We start from the raw sequence: 13,132 nt of genomic DNA, 5'->3' as shown, positions 1-13,132 counted from the left end.
CTCGCAGACAACGGGTGACGCTCCTCCCCCAAACAAAGAGTCAAAAATATTTGAAGCCTCAGGGAAAAGAATTGCTGCGCAGGCAGCTAATATTTGGCGCATTTCGAACACACAGGCCCTACTTGCACGCTACGATAGGGCGCATTATGACACCCTAGAAACACTTCTGCAGCACTTGCCTGATCAGTACAAGGAGGCAGGTGAAATGTTGATTCAGGAAGGGAAGTTGATTACCAACGCTTCCATCAAATGTGCGCTGGACGTGGCTGATACCGCCTCCAGGGCAATCAACACTAGCGTGTTGCTGAGGAGACATGCATGGCTTAGGATATCAGGATTCAAACCAGATATACAGACAACAATCCTGAACCAAACGGTTAATCCTGACCACCTGTTTGGCCCCGAGGTGGATGCGACACTTGAAAAGATGAAAAAAGACACGGACACTGCCAAGTCTATGGGGGCCCTCCAGTCTCAGCAGTTTCGGGGTGGTTCCTTTCGACGCTCCAATAACAGAGGCACCTCAAGGGGTCAGGCATCGCAATCCACACAGTATTACAAAAGCAACACCCAGACCTCATACACCAACAAGGGTAGAGGGGGCTACAGAGGCAACAACGTCATGGGCAGGGGACATGGAAACAACAGCTCCAGGTCCTCCACCGCCAACAAACAGTGACGCCTTGTCACTGCCCCCCGACCACACAACACCGGTCGGGGGGAGACTCCAGCAGTTCCTGCCCGCGTGGAAATCCATCACCACGGACAGGTGGGTCAAGTCTCTTATCCAGTACGGTTACTGTCTGGAACTTACTTCCACTCCACCAAACATACCTCCAAAAAGCCGTCCTATGTCCGGCGAGCACTTGCACTTGTTGCAGCAGGAGGTTCAAGTCATGCTGCAAAAAGGGGCAATAGAGCTCGTCCCACTGCAAGAAAGGGGGACAGGGGTTTACTCTCTGTACTTTCTAATCCCCAAAAAGGACGGATCCCTACGGCCCATCCTGGACCTCAGGCCCCTCAACTGGTACATTCTATCGGAGCACTTCCATATGCTCACGTTGCAGCAGGTCCTTCCCCTGCTTCAACAGGGGGACTTCCTGGCTACGCTAGATCTGAAGGATGCATATTTTCATATCCCCCTGCATCCTTCCCACAGGAAGTACCTCAGATTCACAATTCAAGGCGAGCATTACCAGTTCAGGGTCCTGCCTTACGGGGTCACCACAGCGCCAAGAGTCTTTACAAAGTGCCTGGCGACTGTGGCGGCGCATCTGCGACGCCAGAAAGTCCACGTCTATCCCTATCTCGACGACTGGCTCATTCAGGCAAAGACAGAACAGCAGTGCGCGGACCATGTGTCCCGCACAATTCACCTCCTGCACGATCTGGGATTTTCGCTGAACTATCCGAAATCCCATCTCCAACCCGCCCATATACGGCAGTACCTGGGCGCGACTATAGACACTCTGGCAGCCACTGCGCAGCCAAATTCAGTGAGAATCGCCAGTATCCAAACGCTGATCCAACGATTCAGACCTCAGCACTCGCTTCCAGCGAAAGTGTTCATGCAGTTGATAGGCATGATGGCCTCCTGCATCTCCATCGTCCCGCACTCGAGACTACATATGCGTCCGCTTCAGGAGTGCCTGGCACGTCAGTGGACTCAGGCTCATGGGCAACTGACAGACCTGGTGTTGGTGAGCGGTCGGGCGTACAACTCTCTGCATTGGTGGAATCCACAAAACCTTTGCAAGGGCCGACCGTTCCAGGAGCCTGTGCCACAGATTATCCTGACAACGGACGCTTCTCTCCAGGGATGGGGAGCGCATGTACTCCACTACACAGTGCCGGGACTATGGACACTACAGCAAAGAAAGATGCACATCAACGTTTTGGAACTGATGGCAATCTTCATGGCCTTGAAGGCATTCAAAGTACATCTGTGCAACAAGGTCGTGTTGATCCGGACGGACAACATGACGGCCATGTACTACATTCAGAAGCAGGGGGGCACCCACTCTCCGCAGCTGTCTCATCTGGCTCAGAGCATGTGGAAGTGGGCCATTCAGAGGAACATCTTCCTCATGGCAGAGCATCTCCCGGGCAAGGACAATCAGATGGCGGACCTGCTCAGCAGGCACAGCCACCAAATGCACGAGTGGGAGATACATCCATCAGTACTCCAACCGTACTTCCAAAGGTGGGGTCATCCAGAGATAGACCTGTTCGCCACAAAGGAGAACGCAAAATGCCGAAGCTTCGCCGCCAGGTTCCCACACCCGCAATCGCAGGGCAATGCGATGTGGATGAACTGGTCAGGCAAATTTGCGTACGCTTTTCCCCCAGCACCTCTGATACCGCTGGTGGCACGCAAACTCAGGCAGCACTCGATGACTCTCATCCTGGTTGCTCCAACGTGGGCTCGCCAACCATGGTACACCACGTTTCTGGAACTCTCCGTGGTACCGCATCAGAGGCTTCATCTCACTCCCAGCCTTCTGACGCAGAGCCATGGCGACATTAAGCACCCAGATCCGCAACAGCTCAACCTGGCGATCTGGCTCCTGAAGTCCTAGAGTTTGGCTACCTCAATCTTCAACCCGATTGCATGGACATCATTCGGGAGGCAAGGAAGCCCACTACTAGAGCTTGTTATGCGGCTAAATGGAAGAGGTTTGTCATTTACTGTGTAAACCACGATATTGACCTGCTAGATGCTTCCATTCAAAACATCATTTGCTACCTGTTCCACCTGTATCAATGCAATTTGGCGTACTCTTCCATCCGCATTCACCTGTCTGCTATGGCAGCATACCTCCAGAATAGGCAACACCTGTCACTTTTTAAGGTTCCTGCTATCAAGGCTTTTCTGGAAGGACTCAAGAGAGTCATTCCACCAAGGACCCCACCAGTCCCAGAATGGAACCTCAATGTGGTTCTTACAAGACTGATGGGTCCTCCCTTTGAGCCACTGCACTCTTGTGAGCTTCAGTTTCTGACTTGGAAGGTTGCTTTCTTAGTAGCAATTACATCGCTACAGAGGGTTAGCGAGTTGCAGGCGCTCACCATCCAAGAACCTTTCTTCCAAGTACATGCTAACAGGGTTGTACTCCGCACTAACCCTAAATTCTTACCCAAGGTTGTATCTCAATTCCATATGAACCAGACAATTGAGTTGCCAGTGTTTTTCCAAAACCCAGAGTCGCTGGCGGAGCGGATGCTCCACACCCTTGACGTTAAAAGAGCCTTGATGTACTACGTTGACAGGACAAAAGATTTTCGCAAAACCAAGCAGCTTTTCGTTGCTTTTGCCTCACACCACAAGGGAAACGCTATCTCCAAAGCTGGGATCGCTAGGTGGATCGTGAAATGCATTCAGATCTGTTACGCTAAGGCTAAACGCACTCTCACTATCCCACCAAGAGCCCACTCCACCAGAAAGTTGGGGGCCTCTATGGCTTTCCTAGGTAACATTCCCTTAGAAGATATTTGTAGAGCAGCCACATGGTCTACCACACATACTTTTACTAAACATTACTGTGTAGACGTGCACTCGAAACAGCAGGCAGCTGTTGGTCAGGCTGTTCTCAAAACACTTTTTCAGACTGCTGCAGCTGGCACGGGCGGCCGCCGCTAATGGAGGGACTGCTATGTATTCTATGCACAGATATGAATTCAGCAGCCCACATGCCTCGAACTGCAAATGCTACTTACCAGTATGCATCTGTTCTTGGCATGTAGGGCTGCTGACATTCATATCGCCCACCCTCCTCCCCGGCGCCTGTAGCAGCTGCAGTATTCATATATATATATGCTCATAGCATGGTCATCACTCACATACTTCACTCCATCTCTGCCAATGGCTAAAAACAATCTGGGGATGGAGGCGATGCCCATGCGCACTGTAGTCCAGGGGAGGAGCCACCTATCTCGTGATACTTCGAAGACTCTTCCAGGACAACAATGTGCAATCATCCGGACCCAACACTAGGCGGCGATCTATGCACAGATATGAATGTCAGCAGCCCTACATGCCAAGAACAGATGCATACTGGTAAGTAGCATTTGCAATTTTTGTTGTTGTTAATATTAGAAGAATTATGAACCAAAGAATTGGTGTCCGTGTCTCTGGCCACCTTGCGCTTTGGTGGCGCACTTGCTGGAGCAGTAGGGGCAGAATATTCATGACCCCCTGAAGGAGCTGGAGGAAGATAGGCTAAAGCTTTTGCGTGAGGCCATGAAGACGACTTGGCTTTTGTCGGCTTGTCTGAAGGGTCTAGTAAAGATCCTGAACTATCTGGAGACTGCAAACCATGGCGCTTGGCGACGTTCTCCAACTGTGCAGTAATTGGTTTCAGGGCTTCCGCCAAAGCCTGGTTAACAGTATTGGGAACAGCCATCTCAATGGCCTTGTTGACTGACTGTTGGACCAAGTTATCTAAGGCATCCACCAACTTGTCCTTTAAGTAGGGACCTTGCTGCTCCTCATAATAACCATGTTCATCATCCTCGAAAGAGGCCCATTCCTCCATTCTGGGAAATAAGGACTAACACTCACTTGAAAGCCAAGTCAATTCCAATGGTATTAGTCAGAGGAGAGCCAGCCCTCAGTGCACTGAGATAAATGGAGAAGAAAGGCTCCACAGCAAAGCTGAGGCAGAAATTATTACAGCCCCAGACTAAGGTTGTCAAAAGAGCCAAATATCTATAAACCTGCAGTTAGCTCAGGCCAAACTGGATTATTTCAGCCAGGGAAGGCGTCCCCACCACTCGGCGAATGCAGATTATCCGTTTGGAGTCTGGCGTTAAAAGAATGTCGGACGAGGAGAAAAACGAAAGGGAAACGTCATATAGCCCAAAAGGAGCCCAAATATAGCCCAATTGGGCAACGCACGTCTAGCATCTTTATGATAATAAAAATGCTTGCGGGCCCGATGACTGAAGGCTCCACAGCGATACTGGAAAGGCGGCAAATGTTGCTGGCATATGCCGGTAAATTTGCACACAGGAGATAACTAAAGCAACCAACAGGGACATGCAAATGAGAGCGGTCGCTGGCTTGCGACGTTTATGGCACAGCCAGAAATTGCTATTGTACATTGTATGGCACAATATATACCAGTGTAATAACAGGGAAACACATAGTAAATACAATTAACAACCATATGCACATAAGCACAACAAAGAAAGTCACTTAACTGTGTCTGTGAGCAGCAAAGAAAGAGGCTCACAATATGTAAATGGTTCCTACTTGTATGGACTGAGAGATGGTGATTGGTGGTTAGACAACATAGCATCATGGGAAATGTAGTTTATAACTTGTTTGAGCGTTTTACATTGACTACTGGCATTTTACAGTAAAGAGAAGCGATAATCCAAAGCCTCCGGTCCTTTAATAGAATTACGTAGCAATTGATGAATGTGGTTATGAATGAGACCCCACTGCCTCAGTTCTGTAGGAGTTTAGATACTGCTTAGAAAAAAGTCATTTTGCTCAAGTTGTAGTGTGTTAATATGCAGCTGCTGGGGTGAAATTTGCCACAGTATTGGTTGGAAATATCAGTGTTTGAGTCCTTTCACCCAGACTTTGTTTTTTGGAGGGAGCTTTGGGGCCTGAGAGATCAATCACATGCTGCAGTTCATTGCACTGAAAGTGAACTGTCAGAGGTTGCTCAAGTTGCACGGTTTTCTTAACACTTAGTGGGCAATCTTGGTAGATATTTCCCACATGTTGACGGAATGTACCTTTATAAAATTTTCAAAATGTATCGTGGACTGCTCTCCTCATTGAGAATGTGCGCATTCTGCTGAATGAATAATGTGCTTCTGTTTCCTGCTTGGATGGAATTGATAGGCAACATTATTCCTGCTTGTAGAGGGCTGAATAACTGATAATCATATTTCATTTTTCCTTTTTCCCAGGGGAGACCGAAGGTTTGAAAAACCCGCTCGAAAAGAGCCAGGTAAGATGCAGTATGAACACCTTTGCAGATGTGCTCCTGCCAGGTGGCAGCAGTTGTTTTGTAGACAAACTGATTGTAATTGAGATACATTGTGTTTAATGTAGCTATGTGTTTGCGTGTGCTGGTGAATAAGGCTGCATACTGCTGCCTTGAACGCCTCTTTTAAATATTGATATGTCCTTTGAGAAAATGTTTACTGTGTGATTGTGTGGAAATGTGGGTGTGTCCACTACTCCGATCACTGTGGTATTCTTCACTGCTGCATACTCTTGCAAGGTATTATGTGAGATATGAGCCAGTTACATAGGTATTGTATTATCTGCATGTTTGCTAAGGATTTAATACTGCTATACTGTTTCTATCAAACCTCTCAGATGTACTGTTAGGGAATGTATTAGGGAGATCTCTTGAGCTCTGAGTGGTGCAGACTTGCCCGTCGCTCATATTTATTTAGAGGTTGAGTATTAAATGTGTTATTAATGAAATAGATCATGTATACCGTATGAATAAGTAATGAGAACTTTTATACTGTGAGCATGTTCAGTAATCTTGGTATATTATGTACTTCATTGAGATGGTTCTGGGCATGTCCGGGGATTTTTTACTGTTCTAAAACCCTCACTAAGGTTTTTGTGATTGCTTTGTTTCTAGTGAGATGCTTGTTGTATCCTTTTTGTGTTAGCAGTATATCTATTGCACTTTGTCAGCATGGAAACTAGCCAGTTTGTGAGAGTACTAGATATTCTATTGTGAGGGTATGTACTAGATAAACATGTCTTGTGTGCTGCAAGGAAATGTTATTGAAACTCTGTGTTTCTGTGAGGTCCTGAAAGTTGTATACTAGCAAGATGATTTGAATACTGAGTTTACTATAGGAAGCTGGCTTTTTCTATAGGTGACCAAAACAAGGTACACTGTGTAAAGAGTCCAGTTTACCCATATTTGTAGAGGCAAAAATAACACTAAATGCTCTCTTGGTGGTTGTGTGGATAAGCAGTTTATGCTCATCAGAGCGTAGTGCTAAGCATTTGTTGTACTCTGAGGCAATAAATGAGAGATACACTTGAGAATAAATCCGAAACCAATTTATAAAAAGTTCTATTTTTATTGAAATTTTGATACCCAGAACATTGTTATCAAGTAGGTACTTTTTAAATTATGGATTGCAGAGTGGAAAGGTCGGTTGAGCTCTGAGCGTCGTAGGGCCTTGCGGTTGTTGGTCTCGCCAGTTGGGGCTTCAAGAAATAGGACTACTTGGCCAATCTGGAACTGGGTGTCTGTGGTACTGACGTCCCTAGATGGTTGCTCAGTTCTGGTGCTGTTCGAGTCCAGACTGGTCTTAAACAGGCCTTGGCTGCAACAAGGGGTCCGTTACCTTCGGTATTGGTCCTATCCAGCTCCGGTTGGTCCTGGTATCCTCCCGCTGACCTTCAGAAGCCCAAGTACCTCTTCCTTGAGGGCTACTGCGTCAGGCTGGCTGGGGAGCGGCAAATTGGTGAACTGGACTTTTTTTGGTGATGTGGACTGCATTGGAGTAGCACCTCTATTCCAAGGGAGATTGCTGGCAGCTTGTGAAGGGCTGGCAGTCTACCCGAGGTTCTTGGGAGTAGTTCAGTTGCAGGACGAGTCACTCCGTCACGATTGTCGAAACTGGTGCAGGCAGGGTTTCGCACCAAAAGTCCAGTGCAGTCTTCAGTTCTCATTGTCTTGCGGCTTTTCTTTAACATCTTCTTGATCAGTCGAATTGAGGTCCTGGCAAAGTGAAATGATCTCTTGTTTGTGTATCATAATGATACATAAATATGTTGTTTGGCTCATAGATCTGTACATCATTGCTGACAGCCAGTCCTAGTCTCAAGAACTTGTATGTACACCTACAAGACTGTATAACAGTCTGGTCGTTTAGAAACATTTAGATCCAGCATCTTTTACGCAACTGTTAAAAACTATTTACAGATAGAATGGTGCCTGAGTTTCACTATACTTGAGGAGTGTTGAACTGAACTGTGAAGGAAATAAAATACTTGATCTGCATTGTAAAATCTTCATTGATAGTCGCACTAGATGTTGTCTCGCTCCTACCTGATAGTCAAGAACACTTTCCATGTGTAAGGAAGTATGCATAAATGGTAACACATGCATTTTAAACTCAAAATAATGCTTTGAAGCCTATCTAAGTCTAGGTGTACCAAATAGCTAGTCTTTCTCCTTCATAAAATGTTACAATGAGGAAAGAAAGATGCATAAAAATGCCTGCAGCATTACTTTAAGCTTGCTGTCTTAAGCAATATAATTAAACCGTGTAAGAAATAAAGAAAAATGAAGCCAGATAGGCAGCCTCCCGCAATTTCTCCTCTTTATCGCCTGCACTGCAACAAGCACAAGAACAACGAAGCAGTTGCTTGTGTCAATCTCTGCACAGGGTAGAAAAGTTCACCCTACCATGAGAAAAAAAGTCGTGGAGGAACACCAACCATATTGCCCCTCCCACCCCCGCCCCCTCCAGTTGTCTAAAAAAAAAAAAAAGGGTGGACCTCTCTTCAAAGGGAAACCCAGATTAGCGACAAAAAATAAATGCTACGTAGTAATGGGGCAGGTTGAGAAAGATGGCAAAAGTGATGGAGATTTTACTGTGGGACAAACTCCCACTTTTATAGTTCATTGGTGTATGCTCGGCTCTTTTGAGCAGCCAATATGTTCCCCACTCCGTCATGCCTTGCACTGGCAGTTGCTCCAGAGCCTATGTTTTTATTCCTTGCCCATCCATGTGAGACGGATTCTATTTGTGACCAAATACAGAGTTTTGTTTCCTGCTCTTTTTTACTTCAATGAACATCATGTCTAGGCTTGATTTTTTTCATTAGATCGATTTAGGGGAAAGACCCTTAGGCACTTTAGACAGCAGAAGATTCCTAAAGTTCTATCTAGATAACAGGGAAGACATCAGAAATTCTTCTCAATTGTTTGCTATCAATGGTGTTGCTTGATAGATTGTTTAGTGCATTCTGCTGTTCTACCAGCTTGCATCCGATTCAGATTGTGATGTCTGACCCTAAATCTACTCCAGCCCGATCTTGACCAAGCTCTCCTATGAAATTTCTAAAGCTAAGCCAGTCTCCATACAGCCGTATTCTGCACTGATGCCTCTACAAGGACGGTCCCACCAACTGAGGCTTCATTATCTTTTCGGTTCTGACAAGATACACCACCTGTGGGAGAGGATGATAATCATGGTTGGGCATGGGATGGTGCTCTCCCCCCTCTTTTTCATGAGTTTTTATATATATTTTCAAGATGGCAGTGGGTTTGATACCTCTCCTGATATTTTTTTCGAATCTTCACTTGGACCACTGAATGAAGAGTGCATCATTGATTGTTGTGGCCCAATCAGCAGCTGAGGTCCAGGATTTGCATAGCCTTCTGTGGAGACAGAGACTAGTGCCCTTTTGGAAATTCTACAGCCTAGGTCTGTGTTTATCTGAACCCTTACTCCCTTTCAGCGAAGCCCTGAATATTTGATGGGCACTTCATCAAGGGCCGGTTTCTATCCATCAGTGAATAGGCAGGTGGCCAGGAATCACAGACCTGCACTTTGCGACCCTGATTTTCTCACTAAACATCCTACTCCAGAGGGACAGGCTTTTCAGATTTCACCTAATAAGGTTGCATCAATTCTTTTCACAGGACTCCTCCTTTGAGGGAGTCCTATAGGATTGAGGCTTTTGGGGAATAAGTATTGTTAGGCCAGCTGGCTCTCAGATCGGTGCATACCATTTGCTAGCCACTGTACGAATGTTTTCTGAAAATGGCAGGCAAGACCTTCCCAGTGATTCTGGAAGACCTAGGGGCATCTCTGGCTCAAACAATTCATGATGGGCAGAATGCTGTATGTATATGCTGGCCTAGATGGTACAGACTGCCTGGAGAGGGCTGTTTGGATCAGCCTTGTGCTCCCGCCGCCACACATGGATGCGTTCCATAGTTTTCTGGAGATGTGCAAGTTTGTCATGTATGCCCTTTGACTCACCTTTTTTGTGAAAAAGCTGATTCTGCCCTGGAATGTTATAAGGACAGTAAGGCAACAGAATGCTCCTTGACTGTTGATTCCCGCCAAGCATGTCCTGCATCAGTTTAGGACATTCAGGGGCCACTCCAGGGGGCTGGTGTACATCTACAACTGTGGCACCTGTCCTCCCAGTCTCTCTTCCTTCTAGCACCAGCTTCTAAACTGCTTTAGTATACCCTTAGCAGCACATAGTAGTAGTAAAATCTTTATTCGGTTTCAGTTTTACATGAAAAACCATAAAAGCATTTATACATTTCATTTACATACATTTTAACAGAACTAATACGTATTTAATTCATTTAAAGTTTGTGTCACTGTTACTTAATCAAGATGATCAAAGATTATTATTTTGGAGATTTAGTCTATGTTTAAAAACACATTTTAGGAAGGTGCTTACAACTTTACATATATATTCAGAACTTAAGAATTGTAGCCACAGCATGGCAGGGCGACACTTTCTAAGGCCTAAACTTCTCAACAGGGGGGTTAGCCAAAGCTTGCGGTGTGCGGAATAATATTGGCAGAGCAGTACGGTATGAATTGTTGACTGTTTGGATAGTTCATCACATGGACAAGCCATTAAACTTTCTTCCCAGCTGTTTCTGTTAGGAAAGGCTACAACCCTGTGGAAGATGTTCAGCCTGACTCTTGTTAATAAAAAACGCTCAAAATGCGAATCAACGTAAGTTAAGTATGGTTCCATTTCCAGAGTAGTCGTGACAGCTAGAGAGTGTTGTACAGATGGTTTCTTAATCTCAACAGTAATACGTAACTCTTCAAAATGGCTCAGCGCCTTTGCCTTTAGCTCTTTTTTTGGAATTTCAGCAATCAATCCAGGGTTGTGATAGTACTTAGCCGACCCTAAGTCAGTAAGAAGATTTTTTACGTATGTTAACCAGTCTATTTTTTCGACACGATCTAGAGTCATACAGTCTGCAATATTCTCTTTGGTAAGAGTGTTTTTTGTTGACACCCATATTCGGCGCCAGAGAAGTACGGGTTCAATTTTAGCCAGGTCCTCGATATGTGGCAATCCCAATTCTGCGTGACAGGCAAAGGTGGAAACTCTTTTTGGGACTGCCAGTAAGAATCTCATGAAGGTATTCTCCGCTACCTGGAGGGCTTTTGTGTTTTTATGACCCCACAGGCCCGCCCCATAAAGTGCGATGGAATGGCACTTGGCTTTATAGATCTGAAGTAGTTCAACCGGAGGCTTTTTCCCTAGTTTCTGGGCGAACTTCATGAGAGCAGCAATAGAACGCAAAAGTTGATGTTTACGCGCTTCTATGGCCGCTCTCCAGTTGAGCTTCTCATCTATCGTAATCCCTAGATAGGGGTATTGGGGGGGTTGATTCTAGTTTTTCATTATCGAGGAAGATGCTTTTTCCATGTTTCTTAACTTGGCCTGCTACCATAACGTATGTCTTCTTTATATTTATGTGAAGGTATAGGTCACTCATGAATTTAGCGTAGCTGTTCAGAGATTTTGTAGCTCTCGTGGGGTGCGTGCTAAGATCACCGCGTCATCTGCGTACAAGAGCGCGGGCACCAGTCAATCTTTCACACGGGGCAAGTCCAGGCCCCCCCCCTCAACATTTCTACCTCAAGACCGTTGGTGTAGAGGGAGAAAAGGAAGGGGGCAAGGACACATCCCTGCCTGACGCCGCGCTCTACAGGGAAAGATTCTGACAATTCACCCCGTACTCCAAAACGTACCCTGGAGGAGGCGTTGGAGTAAAGTTCTCTGAGGAAGGTCACAAGAGCCTTGTCTATTCCCATGTTGATCAAGACCGACCATAATTTTGCGTGGGAGACTCAGTCGAAAGCTGCGGAAAGGTCGACATATACCATGTATACCTTCTCGCGCCTTGCCGACACATACTTTCCCATCAGCAGGGCCAAGTTTAGGGCTTGTTCCGTTGTTCCGAGGCCCTCTCGGAAGCCATACTGGATATCCGAGAGGGTCCCGGTATCTTACGCCGATTCCTGTAGACGCTGGAGAACCACTCTGCCCAGTACTTTCCCCAGTGAGTCCAGGAGAGAGATTGGTCGATAGCAGGTCACCTCCTCTCTATTTCCCTTCTTAAAAATGGGTACCAGAATTGATTGGGTCCACGATGTTAGTAGTCCACACTTCATTGTTGTGTCAAACACCCTTTTTAGGATGGGTGCCCAAAGATCTAATTTAAATTTGAAAAAGTCAACTGGTACCCCATCCGGACCAGGGGCTTTTCCACTCTTGCTAGCATTCACTGCAGTTACTACCTCGTGTAGTTAGACTACCAGTGGGATCGGAAATGGATTAGCCTGATTTGGGCTATTATTTCTTTCTGTAGGGGCTACTACTGGGGATTTGCCAAAGATCTTTGTGAAATGATTTACCCAGGTTTGTCCCTCAATAGCTACTTCTATGCTTGGCTGATCCTTTATATCCATCAGGAAAGGTGCTTTTACCACCTTCCAGAATGATTCGCTGTTTTTGTTTAGTGAGCTTTCGTGCAGCTGATTCCATAGTGCTTTTTTTAGCTCCTCTTTTCTCACTTTGCATGCCAGCCTATACGCTTTTCTCAGGTTCCTGACCTCATCTTGATCTCTAATTGTTTTTGTTAGTGCTCTCTTTAGGTTTTTATGGGCAGCTGTGCAGTCGTGATTAAACCATCCTTTTTTCCTTTCCGTGATCCCTTTATCCTTCACAGTAAGGCATTCGTTTACTTTTCCTAGGATCACCTTAAATTGGGATAGGACTTCCTCATCGCTTGCCTCAGTATCTAAACACTTCATTATTGCTGCTTGCGCTGCAGTTACAACCTTGTTTGTCAACTCATTTGGGTCAATCTTCCCCCACCCAAGAGTATAACCATTAGTTTTTGTGAGTTGTATATTATTCTGGGCGAGGGTGGACATTAGGGTTTGAGCTGATAGCTGGTCTTGATCCAAAATTAATTCGAAGGCTAAGGCTGAGTGATCGCTTAATGTATTAATTTTAACTCTAAAATTCTTGGTCCTATTTACAAGGGTCGCAGTGGTGAGGATGTAATCAATTGTTTCGCTTCCCCTTCCGAGATAGGTAGATCTAATTTCCCGGAGAGGGGGTTTATTT

At 45.8% G+C, this 13,132-nt stretch overlaps 1 protein-coding gene across 1 annotated transcript in view; it reads left to right on the top strand.

Moving 5' to 3' along the window:
• The window catches only part of GIGYF2 (GRB10 interacting GYF protein 2), a 1,722,773-nt gene that overhangs the window by 380,610 nt on the left and 1,329,031 nt on the right, over window positions 1–13,132 (top strand). The window contains exon 7 of the mRNA XM_086942529.1: window positions 5,926–5,966. Within this exon, the coding sequence (XP_086798655.1) occupies window positions 5,926–5,966 (41 nt within the window). The remainder of the gene's footprint in view (window positions 1–5,925; window positions 5,967–13,132) is intronic.

Source organism: Lissotriton vulgaris, chromosome 11, assembly GCF_964263255.1.
Source record: "Lissotriton vulgaris chromosome 11, aLisVul1.2, whole genome shotgun sequence".
Classification (NCBI taxonomy): Eukaryota; Metazoa; Chordata; class Amphibia; order Caudata; family Salamandridae; genus Lissotriton; species Lissotriton vulgaris.
Note: the sequence above shows the minus strand (reverse complement) of the source record. Positions and strands in the feature narration are given on the sequence as shown.